Source organism: Leptonychotes weddellii, chromosome 10, assembly GCF_054177405.1.
Source record: "Leptonychotes weddellii isolate Sample4059 chromosome 10, ASM5417740v2, whole genome shotgun sequence".
Classification (NCBI taxonomy): domain Eukaryota; kingdom Metazoa; phylum Chordata; class Mammalia; order Carnivora; family Phocidae; genus Leptonychotes; species Leptonychotes weddellii.
The window spans coordinates 104,272,965-104,299,814 of record NC_138378.1 but is presented as its reverse complement, the minus strand read 5'-3'; the positions used below and the strand labels follow the sequence as shown (position 1 = coordinate 104,299,814).

Below are 26,850 nucleotides of genomic sequence, written 5' to 3'. Positions count from 1 at the left end.
TCAGAGAGGTAGGTTTTGCTTCAATGACAATGATTTTATTGCTTTCCTCTCCCCCTGGTTTTATAAATAATACATATTCACTGCGAAAAATGTACACAATATTTAAATGTAAATGAAATAAAAGTCACCTTAAGTCCCACCACCTTAAGACAGCTACCCTTCACATTTTGGTGATCATCTTCATCACACACACACACACACACACACACAACACACACACATCCATCCTGTTTTAATTGTTGGCATTTTTCTTTTTCTTTTTTTTTAAATAGACTTGCCCCCTCTCTTTTCTACTCCTCTTCAACTAAATGCCACCTCCTCACCCTCTGGTAATCGGTATAAACAAATGGGTGTTTTCACCCGTCTTTTGCTCCCTGCACATTATTGTGTATAAATAAGATACAAAGATATTTTTTGTCCTTGTACATTTTATCAGAATAGGATCCTATTATGTCTGTGTCTGTGTGGATGTTATAGATACATGTATTGGAGTTCGAGTTTGGTAAAATATATTATCTCTACGACTTGTCTTATTGCAACTCAGAAGAGGCTTTTTTTTTTTTTTTTAAGATTTTATTTTGAAGTAATCTCTACGCCCAACGTGGGGCTTGAACTTACAACCCTGAGATCAAAAGTCACATGCTTTACTGACTGAGCCAGCCACACATCCCTGGAAGAAGGTTTTTGGTTTGGTTTGGTTTGGATTTCATTTATTTATTTATTTGAGAGAGAGAGTGTGAGTGGGGTTGGGGCAAAGGGGACAAGCGGACACTGGGTGCAGAGCCCCACATGGGGCTCAGGCCTAAGACCCTGAGACCATGACCTGAGCTGAAACCAAGAGACAAAACCAAGAGTCGGACGCTTAACCCACTGAACCTATCCAGGCACCCCACCCCTGGAAGAAGCTTTAACGCAGTTGGTGTAGGTCTGACTTTTTAAGAGTTGCATGATATTTAAGGCATGGATAATGCGATATTGTGATATAATATGAAATCTGTATTTGGTCTTCATCCCCAGTTCCTGCCTTGGAGCTCCTAAAACGCTTGTAACTTCCTGAGTGACAGGGGTGAGAGGAGCATCTTCTGTTATTCATAATAAGCCCCCTTCACCAAACCTGAGTTCTGCTAATGAGGTGACTCTGTCGGGGATGGGTGCTGGTTGCCACGGGAACCAGCCAGGTGATTAGAGGGTTGGAACTTTCAGCCCCCATCCTCTAGCCCCCTCCTGGGTGGGAGAAGGGCTGGAGATTGAGTTAATCACCAACAGCCAATGCTTGAATCAATCATGTCTTTGTAATGGAACCCCCATAAAAACCCCAAGCAGAGGCGTTTGGAGAGCTTCCAGGTTGGTGAACACATCGAGGTGCTGGGCTGGTGGTGCACCTGGGGAGGGCATGGAAGCTCCATGTGCCCTGCCCTTACCTGGCCCCATGTGTCTCTTCCAGTTGGATGTTCCTGACTTGTTTCCGGTCATAGTAAAGTGTTTCTCTGAGCTTTGTGAGCTGTTCTAGCTAATTATCAACCTTGAGGAGGGGGTCATAGGAACACCTGATTTATAGTCCAGTCGTCAGAAGTACAGGTGACAACCTGGTCCATGTGACTGGCATCTGCAGTGGGGGGAGCAGTCTTGTGGGACTGAGCCCTCAGCCTGGGGGTCTGCATTAACTTCCAGTGGTTAGCATCAGAAGTGTTGTGGGTAGGGGTGCCTGGGTGGCTCAGTCGCTTGAGCATCCGACTCTTGATTTTGGCTCAGGTCATGATCTCAGGGTTGTGAGATCAAGCCCCAAGTTCAGCTCCGAGTTCAGTGCAGAGTCTGCTTGAGATTCTCTCTCTTCCTCTCCCTTCCCCGCCCCCATGTTACCTCTAAATAAACAAATAAATAAAATCTTTTAAAAAAAGAAGAAATGTTGTGGGTAGAGGAACAGTTTTCCTTTAGATAGTACCGTTCCCCATTGATGGGCATTCCGTTTGTTTCCAAGTTTTTGGTGGCTTGTTGCCCTACCCACACTGCTGCCATGGGCCTCTCTCTACCCGTCTCCTTATGTTCTCTTGCTTCTATTCCTATGGATAGAGACCTGGGAGTGCAATTGCCAAGTCAGAGAGCTTTTTAATCGACAACTTTTCAGACTTCCTTAAAAACATTGGATAGTTTATGTTTTCATTAGCAACACCCTGGCAACCACTCCCAACCCACACTCTTCTCCCCCCTGCCCCCACCAGTCCTGCCAAGGTCAGATGTCACCCTGGAATTGTTGCCAGTCTGATGGATGTGGAATGACATTTCATTGTGACTTTTCATGTGCATCTTCTTGATCACTGGAGAAGTTGGACATCTTTTCATATGTTGTGGGTCGTTTGGATTTGCTCTTCTCTGTAGCACTTAGTGATATCCTGAGCCCATCTTTCTCTTGGTTGTATTTTTCCTATCAGTTTATGTTAGAGTTCATTGCTGTCACATGCACTGCATATGTTTTCTTAGGATATTTATTGTCTATTAACTTTTTCTATTTCTGTGATACCATTTACTTTATCAAAACTTTTAATGTGTATAAAGCCAGAAACGTGACCCTTCTTTTATGGCTTCTGGGTTTCCAGACCGAGTTAAAAGGGCTTCCCCACTCCTAAATAATACATGTCGTTTCCTGGGCTTGCTTCTAATATTTTCATTGCTTTATGTTTTACATTTAAATAAATTCCAGATGGATTATGGATTTGGGTATATGCTGTAAGGTAGAGAGCTGATTTAATTTTCTTCCAGACAAATTGCCAGCGGTGCCAGCCCCATCTATTAAGTAAATCATTTCATCTCCACTGAATTGAAGTATCACTTTTGTTAGATTTAATTGAAATCTGCTACCAAGCACTTATTCTGCTCCTTTCATCCATTGTCTAATCATATGCTGACACTATAGTTTTAATTATAGTAATTGCATATAGCATCTTTTAATATTCCTAGGACAGTCCTTTCCCTACCCCACAGTATTCCTTTTCATAATTTTCTTGACTCTTCTCAATTCCATTATTATCCATTTCAAAATAAATACATTAAGAACTCTAATAGGAATTGCATTACATTTATATATTAATTTTGGGAGAATTGACATTTTATGATATTAGCTTTTCCCATCTAGGAATAAATTTGTTTCATTTTGTTTAGATCCTATTTTATGTACTTTGAGAAGCTCTAGAGGAATCTGTGCCTTCGTTAGCTGTGTGTGTGTGTGTGTGTAGCTGTATTTTTTCTTTTTAAGATTTCATTTATTTATTTGACAGAGAGAGAGAGCACAAGCAGGGGGAGTGGAAGAGGGAGAAGCAGGCTCCCCAATGAGCAGGGAGCCCAATGCAGAGGCTCGATCCCAGGACCCCGGAATCATGACCTGAGCCAAAGGCAGATGCTTGACGACTGAGCCCCCCAGGCGCCCCTGTGAAGCTGTATTGAGGTGTAATTTACGTACAATAAAATTCACCCACTTTATACAATTCACTGATCATAAGTATATTTAAGGAGTTGTTCAATTTAATCATGCAATTTCCTTTTAGAAAATTTCCATTACCTCAAAAAGAAAACTCAAGCCCATTTGCAGTCACTCCCATTCCCAACCCCAGTTCTGAGCAGCCACTAAACAAAGTCTATCAAAATAGAGAAAATACTTTCTATTTAGATTTGCCTTTTCTGAACCCTTCTTAGTATTTTACTGTTTATGCTTAAGTATTTCACAGTGTTTTTCACTATTGTGAACACATTTTTTTCCTGTTTCTATTTCTGGCTGGCTGGCTGCTATTATAGAAAAAAAAAATACTAATTTTATTACATTTATCTTATTATCTGTTACCTTACCAATTTTCTTAGGTTTCCTAGGTATACCATCATAACACACTTTATGTCCTTTTTTCCCATGTTTATCTTGAGGATTTAATTTTCTTATTGCATTTTTTAAGGAAATTGCAAACAGTTTAATAATCACGGTCAGAGAAGGCATCCCTGGTTTATTTCTGATTATAATGACAATGACTTGCCATCAAAATGTAATATATTGATAACTCATGATGAACTGGTCGAGGCAGAAAAAGTCAAAAGAAGGTTGAGGGGTGGTTATCTTTCCACTGATGTTTGTCTTTTAAGCCTGGAATGGAATATATACTTCCTTAACCACTGGCTGGAGCTGCACTGTGTGTAGTGCCTTAAAATAAATACAATTAAAATTTCAGTTCCTTAGTCATACTACCATGCTCAGTAGCCACACAGGGCTAGTGGCCACCTCATCGGACAGCTCAGCTCCAGCACCTAGTGGGCAAACCCTGACCGTAGCCCACAAAGCCTAAAATATTTACTCTCTGGCCTTTTACAGGAAAAGTTTGGTAACCCCTGGTCGAGAGCATTGTCTCCTCACCTAAGTCGTTTGCATATACCTTCCTTCCATTTTTCATAATGCCATCTGTGAGCTGATGCTTAATATTTTTCTTTAAATAGCTCACGTTTTGTGCTTAAATTTTTAAGAGAAACATTAACACCATAAATAGGAATATTTGCCATAAATAAATAGCTAGAAAAAGAAATACAATGAAAGCCAATCAAGGTTATTAAATTCCAGTAGCGAACTAGACCTTGCTCTTCCCCTTATTAAAAAAAGGAAATTAACAAGTGCTAGGTATTAGCAGATGCACACCCACCCACTGAGATGTTTTCCTGGATGTAATCAGAAGAATAGAAAGAGAGCTCGTGATTCAACGCCATTTGTGTCCAAGTAGTATACCTCCTAAAGTCACCTGTACACATTTTCCTCAGTTTTGGAACACTGGGCTGAGGGGAGAGGAAATCAAGGAGCATGAATTTGGCTTAGGTGATGGCTGAGGTTCTGGTGGCCCCACTAGAGGAGTACATTTTTTTTTTTAAGATTTTATTTTATTTTATTTTTTATTTTTTTAAGAATTTATTTATTTATTTGACAGAGAAAGACACAGTGAGAGAGGGAACACAAGCAGGGGGAGTGGGAGAGGGAGAAGCAGGCCTCCCGCAGAGCAGGGAGCCAGATGCAGGGCTCGATCCCAGGACCCTGGAATCATGACCTGAGCCGAAGGCAGACGCCTAACGACTGCGCCACCCAGGTGCCCCTTAAGATTTTATTTTTAAGTGGGCGCCTGGGTGGCTCGGCTCAGGTCATGATCCTGGAGTCCCTGGATCGAGTCGCGCATCGGGCTCCCTGCTCGACGAGGAGCCTGCTTCTCCCTCTAACCCTCCCCCCTCTCATGTACTCTCTCTCTCTCATTCTCGCTCTCTCAAATAAATAAATAAATCTTAAAAAAAAAAAAAAGATTTTATTTTTAAGTAATCTATACCCAACGTGGTACTCAAACTCACAACCCCAAGATCGAGTCGCATGCTCTACCGACTGAGCCAGCCAGGTGCCCCTAAAGGAGTAATATTTAGACACCTTTCTTACCATTACCAGTTAAAGGATGGACAAGACATATTTGCATTCTCTTTATAGTATAGGTTAGAGCACCAAATATAAACTGATAATTGGACTCTATTACTTTAACACCCCATAGAAATGTCATCACTAAGTAAAAATTTAGTGGTATTTCCTCGACCTTTTATTGATGTTTGGTCTATATTAAAAATGGTCATTGGAGAATATTTCTGCATCTTCTGCAAAACTGCAGTTGAATATATCTGGCATGTTTCTTACTCCTTAAAAAGTAATCCAGTAAATTCCTTCTGGAATTATCTACATAGAGAGCAGACCTGCTTTCTCTAAAACATTCTGACCGATACCTTCTCGTAAATGTTCAGTTGGATGGAAGTGAGCAATGAATTACTTGGAAATCAGAAGGCTTTTCCTGGGTAAATCAGAGCCTCCCTTTTATCCAGCAATAGAAAGTTTTTCCTTCCCAAACCATTTCCTCTTCTGTTTGGACTGCCGAGAAGCTTAGCACTAAATGTAATTCCTACTGAGTTCTATCTCATTTTTTTCTGATCTCCTTTTAGCAATTCTCTCTTTTTTTTAAAGATTTTATTTATTTGAGAGAGAGAGAGAGAGTGAGCACAAGGAGGCAGAGGGAGAAGCAGGCTCCCTGGGATCATGACCCAAGCTGAAGGCAGATGCTTAACCGACTGAGCCATCCAGGCACCCTAGCAATTCTCTTTTAAATGTGTTTTGGTTTGGCATTTTGTTTTTTGGTTTTTTTTAAGTAAGCTCTCTGCCCAGTGTGGGACTTGAACTCACGACCCCCAGATCAAGAGTTGCATGCTCTATGGACTGAGCCAGCCAGGTACCCCTTTTTGTTTGTTTTTAGGTCAGCTTTGTTGGGGTGCAATTCACACACAGTAGACGCAGCGATTTTCAGTGTCCCATTTCAAAGGGTTTGGACATACTTATATAGCCGAGTAATCCAGTGACAGGAGTGTGGGTACGAGGTGTCAGGAGAGTGTGCCAGCAGGTGGAGAGGCCTCAGACAGGGATGGGCAGGCCTCCACTCCCTGGAGAAGGTGATAGGCAACAACGACGAGGCATGTGCCAGCCTCCTGGCGATGAGATAGTAGGCCCTTTACCAAACAAGGTGTGGGCACAGGGAATCAGGTACCTGCTGTACCTGCTGTGGAGTCTGGGGTCTGACCCTCAGCCGCAGAAGATCTGGAACACAGTTCTAGGTGTCCTAACCTCGAGCTTCAGCATGTTGGACTCTAGTCTTTAGATTTGCCTTCAGGGCTAGGTCCTTGGCCTGGGCTGGGGGTGGGGAGGAGGCTGCCAGGGACAGGGAATCTGGCCAGCTCTTCTGAAAAGTAGAAGGGAATAAACCGTATTTATCAGAGTACTTGCTGTCTGTCATCAGTTCCAACCCCACCTCTCTTCTAGCAGAAGCAGGTGAACAAGAAAAAAAGGAAATGCTGACATTCAGGATGAATTAGGTGGGCAGACAACCATTTACTCCCATTTACTTGTTTCAAGAGATGTTGACTTCATCCCTTTTGTTGGCAGTTACTCGGCAGGTGCTCCCTGCCTAGCAAGGGCTCCAGGGAAGGGCTCATTACCTCTTTTTGTTTAAGTGAATGAAGGTATCTCCACATTTTCAGACTCAACTGCCGGGAAAAGCCTTTTGAACCTAATCAGTCAAATTGCTCCGTCTCTCCAACCATTCATTCAAGGAAGGCGGCAGCCAGGTAGGCCGTGGTAAAGGGGATGTTCTGCCCCTTTATGCAGCCATTTGAGAAGACACTGTCTTGTCTGGGGTACCAGTGAACAAAAAGGAGGAAGGGGGCTATATGCCATCACCTGTGGAGTTACCACTTGCTCTCCTCATTGAAAAGGATGCCCGTGCGGGGTGCCTGGTGGCTGTTAAGTCAGTTAAGTGTCTGGTTAAGTGTCTGACTCTTGGTTTCAGGTCAGGTCGTGATCTCAGGGTCTTGGGATCGAGCCCCCTGTCAGGTTGAGATTCTTTCCCCCTCCCTCCCCCTCCCTCTGTGCTGCTACCCTTGCTCACACTCTTTCTCTCATGCCCTCTCTCTCAAATAAATAAATAAAATCTTTAAAAAAAGAAAGAAAGAAAGAAATCGATGCCCTTGCTGCTGGCTTGGTCCTGGCATGAGAGGTGGGGTGTCCGACTGAGACGGGGGACACTAGAAGAGGAGCCAAGTGGAGACAGAGTGTAATGAATCCGTTTTAGATGTAATCAGTTTGAAGGGCCAGTGAGACATTAAAGGAGAAGGATCTAATAGGCCATTGGATGTACACACTGATGGTGGTTAAAAAAATGTCCAAGAGATGCTGACTTGCTAGTGAATTGCCTGCCCTGGCCCAGACTTCCTCAGACCTACTCTAGTGCGCTCTGGTGCTCCCGCCCCCCAACCAGAGCTACTGTTGACTCCGCAGCTGGTTCATTATACGAATATTTTTACAGTCAAATAGTGCAGAGAAATTGAGTCCTGCTGTAGTTTGCAATTCTTTTCTCTGAGACAACTGCAGTTAATAGTTTAGCGAATAACCTTCCCAGTGTTTCCTGCAAAAATCTCATTTATATGAGTTTTCGTATATAGATGAACGGTTTATGTATAAGTGAGATTTCACATTCACATATATTCAACTATATATGATATCTCACTTATATATACAGAAGTAGATACACATACCATGAGTCCTGTTCTGTAATCTGTTTTCTTCACTTAGTACTGTATCGTGGATAACATCCCATGTCAGTACTTAAACATCTACATGAGGGGCACCTGAGTGGCTCAGATGGTTAAGCATCTGCCTTCGGCTCAGGTCGGCTCAGGTCATGATCTCCAGGTCCTGGGATCAAGCCCCACATGAGGGTCCCGACTCAGCAGGGAGTCTGCTTCTCCCTCTCTTTCTTCTCCTTCCCCCCTCCCCCGCTCTTGCTGTCTTTCTCTCTCTCAAATGAGTAGATAAAAAATCTTTAAAAAAAACAAACATCTACATGATCTTTTTGAACGGCTGCATAGCCTTCTATTGTGTGAATATACCATTATTCATTTAAACAGTCCTCACATTGACACACCTTAAGCTTGTTCTCAAAGTATTTGCTATTATAAACAACACTGCAACAAAATACCCTCATAATATATTTTTGTGCAATGGTCCGATTATTTCCTAGAAGAAATTCTTAGATGTAAAACCCACATTTTAAGTTTTCATGTAGATTTGTAGATTTCCTCCTGGTGAGGTGGTATCAGTTTGAACTCCTAGGAACCGTGTATGGGATGCTTGCTTTTCTCCCTCTGGGCATTGTTCTTCTCTTTTTCTGTGCCATTATGATAGGTGCAAAATGTAATCTCATTGTTTTCATTTGTATTTCTTTGATTATTAATAAAGACAAACATCTTTTCATTTGCTTCTTAGCTATTTATGTCCTCCCCATCACCATGGGTTGCCTGTTTATATCCTTTGCCTATTTTTTTCTAGTGGAGTCCTTGTCTTTCTCTTAAGATTTATAAACACTGTTACATATCACAGATATTAATCCTTGGTTTTATGTTGCAAACGTGTCATAACCAGTTCTTGTCTTTATTAAAAGTATTTTGTAGCATCTTTTGATATATTACAGTTTTTCATTGTTATGTAGTCACACCTACACCCCTCTTTTCTGGTTTCTGGCTTTGCATTATGCTTAGAAAGCCATAACCCATCCACATTTATAAACATATTTTTCTATGTTTTCTTCTAGTACTTTACCCTTTGAATTTTTATGTAAAATGCAAATCTAATGATGTCGCTTCTTCGCTTGCCCTACCAGCAAGCCTTACAGCCCACACTCTGAGCACGTCCCACCAGGCCTTGAATGGCTTGGGCTCCCTTCAGCTCATCAAATATACCAGCCATCCTGAATGCACCCAGCTAGATCACACTGCTCTGCTTCTGTCTGGAATGCTCAGGTTTGGCTCCTCTGTCCCCCCACATGGTGAACTCCTAAGCAACTGTCAAGACTCCTCTCAAAGGCACTTCCTCTGAGAAGCCATCCTCCTCATATTCTGGTCCCCAAGCTGCTTGCTCAGCCCAGTGTAGCCTCTTGGTCCTGAAACCGTTGGTCCACTGGCCGTTCCCAGCCCATGCCTGCTTATTCTGCCTCTTTAACACTGCCAGTCAGTGTTAAGTGCTTTCCCCTGCCTCCCCCACTCCTGGTACTGACACAGCCCTCCTCTTAACTCATATGGGGATTTTTGTTTATGCATCTCTTTCCACTTCAAACTCGTGAGTTCCTCAGGGGTTGGTGCAGGATCTGACACTGAGTATGGTGTAGGTGCTAAGCCTGCCTCTGTGATCCGATTGGCATCTTAGCAAACTCAATATGCTAACAGTGTGGAGGCTGGGAGACCAGTTAGAAGTATACAGGTAATAGTAGTATCTTAAAACAGGTAGATGATAGGGCCCGAACTGAGGCAGTCGGTTTGGAGAAAAGAGGACTGATAAGAAACAGATTTAGTAGGTAGAACAGATAGTGCTTGAGTACAGTGTTTTGTCTAAAGCGTTTCCTAAATGTTCAGCGCACAAGTAAATCAGAATGTTTAGCCCATTAGCACAGTCCAGACCTTTTGATCCTTGTATTATTTGGTGTTTAGAATTACTTCTACTCCTATTGCTTTCCACGAAGCTGTGTGACCTTGGCTGGTTGTTACCTCCAATCATCATCTGTCAAGTAGAGACGGCCCATCATCTCCAAGAGCAATTGTGAAGTTTCAATTAAATGTCACAGTGATAAGAGCCTTCTCGGCCCCTGGCACTTACTAGCATTTAGTAGGTGTTCGCTCTCTGGTCCTGCCATCTCCTTACCTTGGGTGACTGGGTCAGTTGCCATCGTCTGACTTATCTAAAGGGTTCCTAGAGAGAGAAGCTGAAATCGGCTTTCATCACTGGGTTTCCATCAAACCCAGGCATGCCCTGACAGCTGGTCTCCATCTGTCCCCGCCAGCTCTCTGCTCTGTTCTCACATGCTTCCATTCTTCCTGTTTTCCCTTCCCTCTATTCCGTTGGCACCACCAGTTTAACCCACACCATCCTCCTGCCTGGATTACCACCGTCACTCTTCTCCCAGCCTTCACCCAACCTATGCCAGTAAAGAAGCAGGAAGCCCCGCCCCCAGATCATGTGCCCATCCCCTGACCAGCCTCAGGATGCCGCTCTGAGTGCTCCAGGTCATCCTGTGCGCAGTGGGTCTCATTCAGAAGGCTGGGCCTCTTGCTCTGCACTCCTAGACCTCATATCCTGGTCCCTGCTTGCTTGGCCCAGTCTAGCCTCTTGGTCCTGAAGCAGTTCATCCGCTGGCCATTCCCAGCCTGTGCCTGCTTATTCTGCCTCTTCTTTTACAACCCAGACAATGCCAGCTTTGTTCCTTTGCCCTATGCTTTGCTTCCCACCCCCTCACAACCAGCATGGAACTCTCTTTGGAGAAGCCTTCCTTCCCATTGCTTACAGCCCATTACTGTGGCTACTACTTTGTACACGCAGAGTGCTTTTGCCCCACTATCTACTTCGGCCAGTCCTTGCTTCCTTCAGCTAGCATTTAATGAGCCCCTCTGCATGCCACGCCCTTAGAAGGATAAAATGAAGCCTAGGCTCTGCTGTCAAGGAGCCCCAGTCTTGTATGGATAGATTCTAACCCAGTTTCCTCATCCATAAAATGGGGATAATCCTGTCTAACTACCTCACAGGGGTGCTGTAAGATTGCTTTGAAACTATGTGTGAGCCTGTCACATAGCTCATTGGTGACCGTGTGGTGTTGATGGTGTTGACATCCACTTTACAGCTGAGAAGATGGGTGTGGAGTTAGTCATGTGGCTAGAGGGGCAAAGCCAAGTTCAGCGCTCCCAGCACTGCTCTACCCATCGCCCACTGCGTTTCCTTCTCTTACCCCATTGCACCCTTTGCTGCCCCGTCTGCACTGGAATGAGACACGGTCAGGTGTGGCCTCTCGCTGATCATTTTCAGCCCAGGCCTGCCTTCAAGTCTCCTAAGAGTGCCCACTTGACCGGTCTCTCCCGGCAGGCACGGTGCTTCTCACACGTGCCTGGGGGTGTCACCCATGAGAATATGTCTCCTACAGGAGGTGATGGAGCTCACAGTGCTCCCCACCTTGCTGCCCATCTCCCCAAAGCTGGGTTCCATCAGTCAAGTGTTGGTTGCAAGCACTCGTGAGATTTGCTCTTCAGGCTCCAGAATTCTGGGTTAAGGTAAAAATACCTATTTGCCTTAGTGATGGAGGTGAGTCAGGTTCATAAGAAGGGAGCTGGCAGAAGTAGGCACAGGAAAGGGGATGACATTGACCGGGCAGAAGCATTCTGGGTGTAAAATCAATGGCAGGTAAAAACGCTGCATTTGGGAGGGAGAGATGGAAAAGCATTTTCAACACAAGATGAAGTATCTGGTATCTCTTTGAAGGAGTCTTACATCACAGGGGGAATAAAGTCTGTGTTCTTTTGAAATCTATTTGAGTCGAATTAAGGAAGGAAATTGGTTTGTCCTAAAGCCCAGTCCTTTTAGGAAATTTTCCAGGAGGTGGCAGGAGGATGGCAAGATTTCCTGAAAAGAAGAGAGAACATTTTTCACCTTATTTCAATTTTTTTCCCAATAGGATAGAGCTATTTATGTGGTTTTAAATTACTGTAGTTATTTTTCATTATAAAATCAATATAATATTATATAGAAAATTTGAAAAATTAGAGGAGTGAAATCACCTATAATCCCAATCAACACAGACCTCGTTATTTATTCTCACCTGGTCTATTTTTTGAATGTGATGTTTTTACATAATTGTAGGAACACATGGCATATCTTTTTCGTATACTGACATGTGGTTCTTTTAAAATTTTTAAATTTTATGAGATACATACAGAAAAGTGCAGAAAATATGTCTAATTTAAAGAGTAATTTAAAGCAAACACCTGCATAACTCCCACCCTTTTCAAGTAAGAGACTTGAATATTTGCAGCTCTCAAGAAGCTTCCCACCACGTGACCCTTCCCAAACACAGCCCCTCCCTGGCCTCCCAGAGATAACCAACCACCCTGACTTTTCTGATTTTCTTGGGTTTTTTCTTTCTATGACTATATGCCTAAACACTGTAGTTCAGTTTTGCCTGGTTTTGAATGTTATATGGACCTGTCCTGTATTTACTATTTTGTGTCTTCAGTTGTTGTTTGTGAGATGTTATATATGGCTGTAGTTAGTTCATACTCATTTTTCGTTTAAAAGAGAAAATGTAGAATTTTTATGTATTTCCACTCAGTATCTATCCCAAATCTAGACTTTATCGGGTAGCCCAGGTTTGAGACTTCTTTTCTTTTCTTTTGACTTTATTTTTAAGTAATCTCTATACCCAATGTGGGACTCGAACTTACGACCCTGAGATCAAGAGTCCCGTGCTCCACCACTGAGCCAGCCAGGCGCCTCCGTGATGGACACTTTTATAGTTAGGAAGATGCGTTCTTTTCCCCTGCTTGTGACTTTCCCCACCCCGACCTGCGTCATTGCCCCCTCCCTCCTTCTGGCAGTGGGCGCTGGCCCCTCCGCCCTTTGGCTGGCATTCTAGAAAGCAGCCACTCTGGGCCACTGGAGGCCCTGGAGCTGCAGCTGCTACCCTTCTAAGAGAGCTGATGGAATTATTTCTGGGGCCTGCAGACAGCTGGCGAGAGCATGGAAAGCACAGCAGGGCTGAAGAATCCGCCAGAAGGTCCACCTGGGGAAGGGTTATGGTGGCGATGGTGACTACTGGTCACAAAAGCCTGGTGTTTTCTGGCTGAGGCCTCAGTCGGGAGGCCGGGACTCTTGTCTCCAGTGTGCGCACACCTCCCTGCCCTTCTTCCAGGGCCCTGGAGCCGCTGGGCTCACGGAAGGGGATTTACTCCTCTTTACTGGTCTTTGCTGGCACTCGGTTGCCCCCAGCCTCAGATGTAAAGCCGCCTGACCTCAGTGAACAAGGGAGCACTTGAAAGGAGCAAGGTTTCTGCCCCAATGCAAAGACTGCATGCAGGGGCCGTGATGCCCGCCGAGGCGCACGTGAGTGTCACCACGCAGCCGGCCTCTTCGGTCCCGAGGCCACACGCACTTGTGCTCACTGTCAGCTTGGCCTTCCCACAACTGTCCGGTTTCTCTCACGGCTAATCTTGAACAAGTGGTCTGCAGCTCCCTTTCTTACCACCCTCTTGGGCTAATCCCTCGGAATTTCACTCTTGCCCTCTGCGCCCTGATGGCGCTTGCGTGTGGAGTCCCCCAGGCTGGGCCAGGGCAGGCCCCATGAAGCCATGGGATTAAGTCTTCTTACTCGACCTTAGCCTAAGGACTCGGCCCACTTGGGTCCATATACACCTTCCCACAAGCCAGGCCCACCTCTCAGGCTCCACTTGTAGTAGCTCCTTCGTCCTTGTTTCTTTATGCTTCTTCAAGAACAAGCCCTTGTGCTCCACATTGACGCCCATCCCATGGACAGATCGGGTCACTTTGCCTGCCTGTCCTCTTAGTGTGGCCTTGGTGCTGGGCTCTTATGGCTTATGACTACCAGACAAAGGGCCCAGTGTGTCTTGTGGTGGGGGAGGGGTGTAACATCGGCCACAGCCTGTGGAGCCTCTCCCCTCCATGTGTGACCCTTTGGCTTGATAGGCCCTTCTTTCTGCCTCCAGATCCCCAGAAGATGCCTGAGCCCCACATGAAAGACAGACTTGCCCTTTTACCTTCCCCAGTTCTCCCCATGGCTGGGTTCTGCCTCTAGAATCTCTCAGTACATTTTGCACAAAACTCTGAGTGACCCAAACCAGGCCCACCTCTCAGACCAGCCCTCGATGCTGACGCTGGCCTGGTTGGAGAGGAGTCTAGAAGAGTCTCAGGTTTCTGGGTGGATGATAAGGGATGGCGCAGCTGGTTTTGGACAGGCTGAGTATGTCTGTGGAACATTCCAGTGGAATGGTCTGTGGGCATTTGAATGTTAAATGCCCTCACACCCTCATTATTGGCATAGAATAGGTTCTAGATTCCTGCTTACCCTGGAAAGCAGGGTCCTAGGTGTTGAAGAAGTCAGTCATAAGGCAGGTAAAGTGTGATCATGGGATGTGGGGAGAGGTCATGCAGCAGAAACAGCTGTGAGCTTGTCTTTTTTATTTTTACCTGTCACCTAGTTGTTATTTTCATGAGTTCATACAAATTGACTAGAAAAGTGGTTGTGTCTGAGGGTGGGGGTGGGGTGGAACGGAAGAGATGCAGGGACGGCAAGGGTAGTGACGATGGTGAGTTCACAAGTGTTTGTCATTTTTCTTTATACCTGACGTGGACATTATAAATACCATTTTAAATCGACTCAAGAGTTGATAAAGCCAATTAAGAATTATAAAATTATACTTGCTTTAATATTAGTTAAGAATTGTTTAGTGCTTTACTGTTTAGAAAGGCAGTTCAGTTTATTACAAAATTAAATGTATTAACTTAAAGCCTTAGCTGCTTCCCACTCACCTCAAACTTCCCTTTTTGGCTTTTTATGTTCCAGCGAACCTTTCATTTGTTCTCATTTTTCATCTCCAGAGAGAATCCCATTCCAGACTCATCCCAGGATGCTCTAAGTGCAAGCACCCCCATCTCCCCCCACAACCCCTGTTAGATTCGGCTCTCCCAGCTCTGTTCTATTACTCTTTCCTATGTGTTGATCAGAGGAAGAAAAATAGCTGCATATTTTAGTTTTCTTTTCCTAACCACTGCCATATATCGCCTTTTGATCCTTTGGCAAATGTTACCTGCTTGGAGCAAAGGAAAAGCCACATCATTCAGTGTGTCCCCAGCGACCGGAACTGGCTTCCCCTGCCCCTCCAGTTAGCAGCCCATCTGCCATTAGGGTTGGCTTATGTGTTGTCCCAGGACACTTGTGTAGCTCTTGGCTTCGTGTGCCTTGATATCACAGTGACCGATGGTCTGTATAGAATCACACGTTCTTCTGTGGGCTCGACCCAAAGAGGAAATGTGAATCTTAAACCAATGCCTATTAAAAAGGAAATACAGGGGCGCCTGGGTGGCTGAGTCATTAAGCGTCTGCCTTCGGCTCAGGTAATGTTCCCAGGGTCCTGGGATCGAGCCCCGCATTGGGTTCCCTGCTCAGCGGGAAGCCTGCTTCGCTTCTCCCTCTCCCACTCCCCCTGCTTGTGTTCCCTCTCTCTCCGTGTCTCTCTCTGTCAAATAAATAAAAGCTTTAAAAAAAAAAAAAGGAAATACATACCATACAAACCAATTTCTATCAAGTTCTTTTTAAGGTCTCTCTGCAAGAAGCATCCCCTTCGCACCATTCTGGCCCCACGTGTCTTTGTGGAGCCCCAGAGTCCCCCGGCATCCTCCAGCTGAGCTGCCAGCAGGAGACAGCTGTGGAGGCCAGACTGCAGGCTCTCCGCGTCTCGCACCTCCCTGCAGGCACAGGGGAGCTGGGGAAGGTGATGACAGAAGCAGGCAATTGCAAGACACAGTGTTGGGGTTGGCATTTCCTTGGCAGGACCACACTGCGCGCCTTCTAGGAGCATGGAGTTGTGTGCGTTTCACGAACGAGAAGCAGCAGCTGCCATAACCTTGACCATCCAGCCCGCAAGGTGCCCCCTGTGCAGTTCTGCGCTGGAACAGCTCACAGCAGTAAGAAGCAGGAGGGTGGGCGGTATGGGAAATTGTCCTTTATCCAGCAAGACGGTTATTAGGTAGCAAATAGCAGTCATTGTCACTGTTTTAAACAGAGAGAGGCTTTCTCGGGAAAGACTGCACTCCCAGATTATACAGTGCTGTTTCCCCAGCTTGCACATCCCCTTGGCTCTCACCCAGCAGGGGTTCAGGAACATAAGGAATCCAAATGCCACAGGATTAGGAAATTGGGGGAGATAAGCCGCCTACAGTTGGATAAATCTTGGCATATCAAAGATACCCATCTTGCTGTGGAAGGCATCATTTCTTCCCCACATAAACTGTGGAATTCCTAAGATGTGCACATTTGCACTGTCCCAGCCTCCTTTCGGCCCTGGGCTGCCTCTCCTATACAAGGTCACTGTTGGTGAAGACCAAGGACTGAAGGGAAAGTCAAGGTAGACTCGATGAATCTCCACAGCTCTAGAATTCCATAGTTCTGAGTTACTCCTTCTAATACCATTTAACTACCTGGCATGTTTCCATTTCTGCCTGGGAGGACAGCCATGTGGTTTGAATTCTTTCATCTGCATAGACAAAATAGCTGAGTGATCAACGTTTTTGGTTAGACAAATGGGAATGTGGGATGCAGCCAGAAGTCCTTAAAGGAGGTGACATTTATTTTAAGGCACAGTTGTTACTTAATGATGATTTGATTATAACGTTCATTTCTGTCTAATGTAGTATCTTAGCTCACACTGCTATAATAAAAATACCATAGACCGGGTGGCTTAAATCACAGAAAATTACTCTTCACAGCTCTGAAGGCTGAGAAGTCCAAGATCAGGGTGCTGGCCAATTCACTTGCTGGTGAGGACTCTGCCTGGCTTGCAGATGACTACCTTCTGTCTGTATCCTAATATGGGGTGGAGAGAGAGAGGGGTGGGGGGGTGAGAGAGATCTCCTGTCTCTTCTTATAAGGGCACTAATCCCACTTATGAGGACCCTACCCTCATGACCCAATTCCCCCCCAAGGCCCCAGCTCCAAATAACATCACACTGGGATTGGGGCTTCAATGTAGGAATTTTGGGGGTGATACAGACATTCAGTCCACAGCCTATGTAGTAAGCCAGTGGGCCAGATATTGGCTCTGTCTACACAGTAACTGTGTTTGGAATAAATGAGTGATTTGAAGCATCATAAATTAGTAAAACTGATACCAATTATGACCACTGACAAGAACGTCTTCTGAATACAGAGGGAGAGACAGTCATAGCTAGGGGCATTTGCGGAGCTTACGAGCATGTATTTCAACAATTGTGCTCAAATCTTTTCCCTTCCAAGGGACTCTCCTAAGAGGGCCAAGGTATCTTCCCCACTCACCCACCCCCTCACCCCATTATGTTCACAAACTCGTATGTACACAGAAGAAGCCTTGCTGCAGAAAATGATGCCAGGAACATGTTTTCTTCATTTAGTTTAGCAAAGACTAGCAGTGAAAGCTGGAGGAATGTGGTGCTAATGAGGTTACTGGGGGAGGTGAGAAGCATAATGAACGTCAGCCGTCAATGGTGAGGGGGACTGGGCGGGATGAGGCATCTTGGCCACCCAGACAATTTGGAAATCTAGAAAGGTGTGGGGGCGGGGATACTGGTGTAGCAAGACCGTCCCACCATCACCAGACAGCTTATCTCACCATTCACTGCTCTGGTGTCTGGTACTCCGTGAGACACCCCCAGTTTAAACCAATCCCTGGTAACTTAGTTTTCAGGCTTTTAGGCAAGAAGTGTCCCGTTACCCATTAGTCACTTTGTAACATAGCTTGGGTCTCTGTCAGCCACTAGACTGAAGCTCTTGAGAGCAAGGCCCGTGTCTTCTTCAGAGTTGTGTCCGGTGCTTGACACTGGAAGAGAGTGAGGTTCCAGAGTATTTCAGTGCGCACAAATGTTCGTTTTTGTTCACAACGCAGCCCTAGCGTGTTCTGAGTCCTCAGTCACCCCAAAAGGCTGACAGCCTACAGGCAGTTTTGATGACAGCAGCCCCTAGTCTGAAGCTGGCCGTCTGCCAGAGGGCAGGGATAGAGCTCCCAGCATCCCTGGAAGTGGCTCCACCAGGCGGCCTGAGATCCCCCTCCATGTTGGCAGTATGGCGCATGGCCAGGAGCGTAGGCTCTGGTATTAGTCTCCTCCAGCTGCCATAACAAAATACCACAGACTGGGGGGCTTATACAACAAAATGTATTTTCTCAGAGTTCTGAGGTTGGAAGTCTGACATGAGGGTGTCAATATGGTAGGTTTCCGGGGAGAACTCTCTTGCTGGCTGGTAGATGGCTCCTTTCTCACATGGCCTTTTTTAGGGCTTATGCAAAGGCTGTGGCGGTGGTGGGTGGGGGACTGAGCCCTTTGTCTCTTCTTATAAGGATACTAATCCTGTGGGATCAGGGACCCATCCTATGACCTCATTTAACCTTAAAAACTTCCTTAGAGGCCCCATCTCCAAATGCGGCCACACTGGAGGTTAAGGCTTTTGAGTGTGAATTTTGGAAGAACAAAACATTCAGTCCACAACAGCTCTGGACAGTTGTCTGGCTTTTGGTCCCTACTTTGTTACAGACTAGCTGTGTGACCTTGAGGATGTTCCTTTAACTTTTCTAAGCCTCAGCCATCCTGGGGCAATAATGGGACATTAATGGTGCCTATTCAGGGCATTGTAAGGATCAAGTACGATAAGGTGCATGATGTGTTCAGTGAGGACCCAGTAATTAGTAGGTGTGCACTGATTGTTAACATTATTTACAGGGTCCTCTAAGTTCTGAGAAGGAGTTCCTTCTGATGTTATCCTGGGAATCCTGTCTCTTCAGAGCCAGGTTAACCTTCAGGGATTTCTACAAGGAAGAAGAAAAAGACAGGTTGGGTGGGGGACTCAAGTTTATCCTATATAGTTTGAAAATATAGAAAACTATGAAGAACATAAAAATCACCTGTAACTCTTCTATCCAGAGCCAACTCTGATAACCCTTCCTTTAACTCAGACAGACCTGAGTATGAACTTCTCTTAAAGGGGGCTAAGGTCCCTGCCTTGTCCCTACTTCTCAGGGTTGGTTGCCACGTGGTTAAACGCATGTGAAGTGCCAGGCACGGGGTGTTAGCTTACTAAGAGCGATTGCTCTCATTTCTACTGAAGAAGACACCCTTTGCGTTTGATACCAACATCAAAGCTCAGACAGGAATTCCCAGTAATTCATTATCACATCACCTTTCCAGGACCCCCACCCTCCAGGTGTGCACTCTGAAGCAGGTGTTCTAGATTGATAAGCAAATCAATATTCTCCTTTACAACACTGACAAACAATAAGCAGTTTCCCAGCATAAATATTGCTGTTTTTCCTCTTGCCCTAAAGCAGCTTTAAAAAGTGAGGATTAGGGCGCCTGGGTGGCTCAGTTGGTTAAGCGACTGCCTTCAGCTCAGGTCATGATCCTGGAGTCCTGGGATCGAGTCCCGCATCGGGCTCCCTGCTCAGCGAGGAGCCTGCTTCTCCCTCTGACCCTCCCCCCTCTCATGTACTCTCTCTCATTCTCGCTCTCTCAAATAAATAAATAAATCTTTAAAAAAAAAAAAGTGAGGATTATATATTTGCACAGGGGGCTGGGAGTGGGGGTTGTCTTCTTTCGGCCATCTCTTCCATCACCATCACTTCCCTCCTCTAGTGCAAACTGAGAAGTCGCATCTCTCCTTTCATGGTCACACTTGGCCTTGGCTTCATAAACGAGAGAGAGGGAGATTGCATCTGTCAGCCTTTTTGGGCTTCCTTTGGCCAGGGTGGTTGTGTCCCTCACCTACAAAGAAACTCATTTCCTAATTGCATATTAAATTAAAACTCCAGTTTTCAGATTTTAGGACAAAAGATCAAATATACTCAGCTTCATCCAGGTTCAGACAATAAGCTTATGGCTGGGACTGTCCCATCTTCCCATCTCTCCAGCCAGACTCCTCCCCACTGCCTCTTTGCCCACTACCTTCCTCACTAGGGGAGGGGCCCCTTCTCCCCAGAGGTTGGACTGATACCTGGGAGGGGAGGGGCGCAGATGTTCCTGGGAAACAGCTGTTGCTGTGCAAGGGAACAGGGTTCACTCCCACCACCTGTCTTGTTCCCCAGCAACAGCCCCACAAGGGGCTGGCCACCTAACAGCAGGAGAGCCTCGTGGTTGACCCCGAATAGGCACAGCCAACTTTCTTGGTGTGGAGATTCCATGCACTCCAGCCTGGTCAACTTGACAAAAACAAACTGCTTAACCAAGTGTGTCCAGGAGAGCAGGCTAAGATCACCAGATAGCTGACCCATCTCCTTACAAGAGGGTATTCCTTCAACAGGTTCTAGGCCTTTTCATCCTGGGGCACAGCCTCCTCACAGCTTACCTGATGGCAGACAAACGAAGTGACAAGAATAAGAGGAAATATGTTTCTTCCTCTGCTCTGTCCACAGTAATTTGCTGTATTGGAAAAGGGATGAAAGCTGAGCATTGTCCTGGACATAGAGTTGCCAGATATCCCAGAAAACAAATATGGAACAGCCTACCACTCACTGCTTTAAGCCATTCGATCCTGTTGGGATGCAACAAGTAGATGAGGCCATTCATTCATTTGTTCACTGGTTTTGAGTATCCTATACTTGGGGCTGGGGCTGAAGAGGGAGCAGAAACAATGATCACTAATAAGTCTTTGGACCTTGAGAACCTTAGTTCAGAGGTGCGGAGAGACTCCAGGGCCATGAAGTCTGTGAAGGTGGCAGAGAGAAGAGAGAAGAAGGCTTCTTATAAAGGGGGACAACTGGATTAGGTCCTGAAGAATGAGCAATTTACCAAGTGGAAAGGTGGGCTTCACTCATGCCCAGGGAGACCCTGCAATGGTGAAGTCTCCCTCCTCCTAGTCAGACTTTGTTGTATCTTTCCTAAGTCTAAATGAAAATCATTTCTGTTCAGATACCTAAGGGTCAGGAGAGTTGCAGATCCAACCCAAAGGTGCTCCCTGGACGGGATTCTGATTAGCTCCATCACGGCAGCCGTCTGAACACCTACCCCTTCCCCTGTGTCCAGCCCGCTTAGTCTTAGGCCCCACAGTGGCTCCTCCACATCTCCCCCACTCTGCTCACATCCTCTTGCTCCTCGCTGCTCCCAGGAGCTCTCCGCCTCCCACTATTCAGAGCAGAGAGAACACAGATTCCTGTGTATCCCCACCTCTTCTGCATCTTCACATATCTCCTTTCTACAAGCCTTGACCTTAACCTCTCTTGAATCTGTTTCCTCTGTGGATGGGCATAATAATACCTTTGGAAGGATCAAATAAAATAAACCATCTAAGTCTGTGACAGAGACCTGGCTTCCATTAATAATGGCCATCATTCTTCCATGCTGCAAGACCTTCCATTACAAGTAATTCCTTGTCCTCTTTTATCTTTAATCAATCCTTTGACTCTTTCCTAGCTGTTTGAAAAAATCTTAGATCTGTCTTAAATTGATCTCTTCCTTCAGGCATGCTGTCCTCAGCCCATTTTATGGCTCCCTTTACTCACAAAGGACTTGACAAGTTTCCACAAACATGCCTTCAACCACCATTTATCAAAGACTTGCTCCTCTCCAAAACAGCGGCCAAGATCTCCCTGTGGTCCTTATTCCCCTCCCCTGCATGGCCACATTTAATGCTAAGGAGAGGGAGCTCCAAGAGGAAGAGAATGGTTAGTGGTCAAATGCGGCCACTCAATGGATGATCCATTTTGAGTTGATTTTTGTATAAGATCTGAGATTTAAGTCAAGGTTTATTTTTTGCTTATGGATATCTAATTGCTCAACATCATTTGCTGAAAAAACTATCTTCCCTCCATTGAATGGTTTTTTTGCACCTTTGTCAAAAATCAGTTGACCATACTTATATGGGCTATTTCTGGATCTTTATTCTGTTCCACTGATTTTGTGTCTCCATCCATACTACCCAGTTTTGACTACTGGAGCTAAGTAATAAGTTTTGAAGTTCAGTAGACTAATTCCTTCCACTTTATTCTTCTTTGTCAAAATTATTTTATTTTTGAATTTTTATTTATTTGAGAGAGAGAAAGAGACCCAGCGGAGGGAGAGGCAGAGGTTAATAAGTTAACTTATTCCTACTTTTCTGAGAGCTTTTATCATGAATAGATGTTTGAATTTTGTCAAATGCTTTTTCTGCATCAAATGATATGTGATTATGTGATTCTTCTTTAGCCTGTTAATAGGGTGGATTACATTGATTAAATTTTCAAATACTGAACCTGACATTGCATCCCTGGAATAAATCCATTTGCATGGTGTAGAATTCTTTTTACATATTGCTGAATTCCCCTTGCTAATATTTTGTTAAGAATTTCTGTATCTATATTTATGAGGGATATTACTCGATAATTTTCTTTTTTTGGTGCTGTCTTTGTCTGGCTTTGGTATCAGAGTAATACTGGTTTCATAAAATGAGTTGGGAATGTTTCCTTCTCTTCTCCTTTCTGCAAGAGATTGGCATTCATTCTTTAAGCATATGGTAAGGTTCTCTAGCTTTTAAAAATAGTGGTTCCGGGGGCTCCTGGGTGGCTCAGTCGTTAAGCTTCTGCCTTCAGCTCAGGTCATGATCCCAGGGTCTTGGGATCAAGCCCCGCATCGTGCTCCCTGCTCAGCGGGAAGCCTGCTTCTCCCTCTCCTGCTCCCCCTACTTGTGTTCCTCTCTTGCTGTCTCTCTCTGTCAGATAAATAAATAAAATCTTAAAAAAAAAAAAAATAGTGGTTCTGGGGGACCCAATCCGGAGCAAATAAAGCTGAATCTCTGGGGGTGGAACTTGAGTGAAGGTGCTTTTCCAAAGCTCTGCGGATGAGCTTATTAACTGTGCAGCCTGCTGTGGAGTTCGGTGTGGTAGTGGCCTTGAGGAAGGATGGAAGGGCGAGCTGAAGCAGAATCCATCTGAAGAATGACATGAATTAAACAACGGGGAGGCTTAGAGAATTTGGCTCTCGGAGACATGCCCCAGGAGCCCCTGATATCTTTGGGACCATATCATATAATGGGGACATTGGTCATCCAAGGCATCTGGGTTTGACTTGGCTGCTTAGAAGCCATCGATTCCTTACTATAGCAATTTCAGCTTTCTTGTTGGTAAAATGTGACTCCTCGGGTGGTTTCGAGAATAAAACAACACAGTAGGTATGAAAATGCTTTTGAACCTACACAGCATTTTGGGAAGGTAAACATTGATGTTTCTTTGGGCCCCAGATTCATCCTTACTGCCACTGTGTCATGATTCCCAGTAAGTCCCACTAGGAGGTCAGTGGGAGGCTTGTGACCCCAGTCGGTTGTAGGACCGATGTTCTCAGGCTGTGGAGAAACTTCCTTCTCTTCCCTGCTCACTTACTCTGCCCATGGAGGTTGGCCTCTGGTGGGAAGAAGTGGGACCTCGGTCACAGTGAAAAGGGACTCTGACCTTGACCAGTGCCTCCCTCTCACCTTCTGTAGGAACATGCTTGCCAATTCAGGCAGCGTGAGGATTCTCATCAAGGGAGGCAAGGTGGTGAACGATGATTGCACCCACGAGGCTGATGTCTACATCGAGAATGGCATCATCCAGCAGGTGGGCCGTGAGCTCATGATCCCTGGAGGGGCCAAGGTGATCGATGCCACTGGGAAGCTGGTGATCCCTGGAGGCATTGACACCAGCACCCACTTCCATCAGACCTTCATGAACGCTACGTGTGTGGACGACTTCTACCACGGGACCAAGGTAATGCTCCTTTTTGCTGAAGGTGCCTTCCCTTTGGCTTCTTCCATTTGTGGGGCTGCTCCAGACTAGACCCATGTGAACACGATGCCCCTGCTGTGTTGCTCAAAGGAGAAGGGTGCTCTCCTGGGGCCACTGTGGCAACTGACATAGGAAATTCCAGGCTAGATGTCCTAGATCTCCATGACTACCGAAAAGGAGGTATGTGGGCCTGTTTTACTGACCACATCACTTACCTATGTACTGAGGCCGGACACTGATTTTATGTTTATATTTCTATGGCATGTAACGCAGACCTAGAAGAAGAGAATTTGCTGGTGTTTGTTATTGTGCCTGTATGTGACAGGAGTGAGGAATTGATCTGATAGACTCCTTTATGTGTGATAAGCTAAATTAATTCCCCAAAGATGGTGACAAATAGATATTTCTCTTCTAGACGATTTTAATGGCAGTAATTATGAAACAGACATAGTGAGCGATCTTGTATTATCTCTCCTAGCTTGTTCATTATTTTTAAAAACAGCTAGAAAAAAAACGTGGTGAGCCTCTTTCAGAGGGCATGGCCATGGACACTATTTACAGTTATTGAGCGGGGCCTGAGCTGCTGGATGTTCCTGAATGCAGAATACAAAAATTCAGGCCTGTGAAACAAATGAATTAGGAGGAAAGAGTCATATGTGGGTTCTTTTATCCCTCTTCTGTGCTCCGGAACCTGTTATTGCTGTCATTCCTCTGCATTGTAATTATCTGTCGCATGCCAACCTCTCCGTGAACACCAGACTATGGACTCCTTAAGGCCTGACAGTATTGTTCTGCTTTCCCAGAGCCTGGCCCTGACCAGGAACCAGAGTAGCTACCCAGGAAATGTTTGTTGAGTGAATCAGTGAATGATGCTTAATCTGTGTGGGTCTCTGTACCCAGCTATGCATCAGAGTCACCTATGAAGGTTTTTTTTAAAGATTTTATTTATTTGAGAGAGAGAGAGCACGAGTTGGGGGAGAGGCAGAGGGAGAGGGACAAGCATACTCCCTGCCGAGGAGGGAGCCTGACGTGGAGCTCGATCCGAAGTCAGACACTCAACTGACTGAGCCACCCAGGCACCCCTGAAGATTTTTTTAAATGCAGAATTGAATCAGAATCTCAAGGACTACAAGTTCCTGACCCGGGAGGCAGCCCCTTACACTGTCTGACTTCCAAAGGCCTTGGCCTCTAACACTCCCTGGGAGAAAGGGATCCACTAGCTACTGGCCCAGGGGCTATAGTCAGTCCTCTGTCCTACTTTGGCCCACAGCCTCAAATCCCCAATGGCCCTGCACCCTAAAATCCCACCTCTGTTCTACCTGGGGTTCTCGGGGAGCCCTTCTCCCATGCTCAGGTGTCTCCCCCCAGGATCCATTTTCCTGGGGGTTCAGGTGTCCTGGCTAGGCGGTGGCTGACAAGGCTCTCCAAACCCGCCTCTGAGGAGCCTGGCTGGGGCAGGCAGAGGCTGGCCTTGCGGTCACAGTTCTAGGGCTGGCCCATCTCAGGCAGTTGGCTATTTAGGTCTCCCTGAAGATACCCTCCCTTTCCAGTCCAGGAGCAACAGACCAGACCCCTGGAAGGCTGGGCTGCGAGGAGTCACAGTAGCTGCAGCCTAGCCTGTTCTGAGGCAAGGGTGCTTCCAGGACTGATACTTCAGCATCTGGGGCCGAATCTGCCTACCCTAGCGGAGCCCAGAGAAGAGAGGCTGTAGGCAGACCCTTCCCACTTTCTCTTCTGAGAATTCCCCCAGGACCTGTGGGTAATGCCTCACTGATGAAATGGGGAGCCCCGTCCCCATAAACTTTTGCGGGGTCCTCTTGCAGGGTACACTAGTGACAGGACCTTTCCGGAGTGAGGGAGCATATCCAGTTCCCCATCCCCATGTACTGGAGCCAGGCCAGGCCCAGCCTGTTTGGTTTGTGGTCCTTGTCGTTTCTATTTTTATTGAAGCATAGCATAAATACCAAGAAGTGCACAAATTGTAAGTATATAGAATTGTCACAACTGAACACACCCTTGTAACCAGCACCCAAATCGAGAGGCTAGACATTGCCAGACCGGAGTCCCTCCTTATGCCCCCTCCCAGTCACTACTCCTTACCAAGGATAACCACTATCCTGACTTCTAATACCACAGTTTAAAACAAACAAACAAACAAACAAACATCTTCATTGAGATATAATCCACACACCATACAATTCACCCACTTAAAGTATAGAAGTCAATGGTTTTTAGTATATTCACCGTAGATTGGTTCTGACTGTTTACTTTATATAAATGAAATTAAGTGGTTTGTTCCTTTGCATCAGCTTCCTTAGCTCAGCATTATTTTTGTGAAATTCATGTTGTATTTTATTTGCTTTTACTGTTTTGTAGTCTGATGTACCACACAGTACTTATCAATGGGTGTTTGGGTGGTTGCCATACTGTTGCTATGAATGTTCGTATACTTCTTTCAGCAAATCTGTGCACACATTTCTGTGGGGCACATTCCTGGGAGTGGAATTGCTGGGTCACAGGGTACACATGTGCTCAGCTTTAGGAGGTACCACCAAATTATTTTCCAGACTGGCTGTCACAAGGTCTACTCCCAGCAATAATGTAAGAGAGGCCATAGTATTTACTATCAGCATAACTCTGATTATCCCTGGGGTCCCTGCTGTAGTATGCTCAGGCCTGGCACCCCAAATTGTAGCTTTCTGGCTCCTGTCCCCGCCTGGGAGACCTGTAGTCCAAGGTCGGATGCCATGCTGTCACCACGCTCTCTATCCACCTCTCAGAGGGCAGGCTGGCCTTCTTTGTCTTATTTTTCACATTGTCATCTGCCGGGACCTCATTAGCCAGGAGTGACAGCTTTTCCCCTGAGAGCCTTTAGCTCTTCATAGCCAGTGAAAACCTCAGCACGTGCATCTTTGTGCAAGGTGGTGAGTAACTCTTGATCTTTTCCAGGTTTCTCAT

The 26,850-nt window shown here is 45.7% G+C and overlaps 1 protein-coding gene across 2 annotated transcripts in view; it reads left to right on the top strand.

Moving 5' to 3' along the window:
- The window catches only part of DPYSL5 (dihydropyrimidinase like 5), a 91,859-nt gene that overhangs the window by 15,545 nt on the left and 49,464 nt on the right, over positions 1–26,850 (top strand). For both annotated transcript variants that reach the window (XM_081797075.1, XM_081797076.1), the window contains exon 2: positions 23,610–23,874. In XM_081797075.1, the coding sequence (XP_081653201.1) occupies positions 23,614–23,874 (261 nt within the window). In that variant the 5' untranslated portion in view covers positions 23,610–23,613. The remainder of the gene's footprint in view (positions 1–23,609; positions 23,875–26,850) is intronic.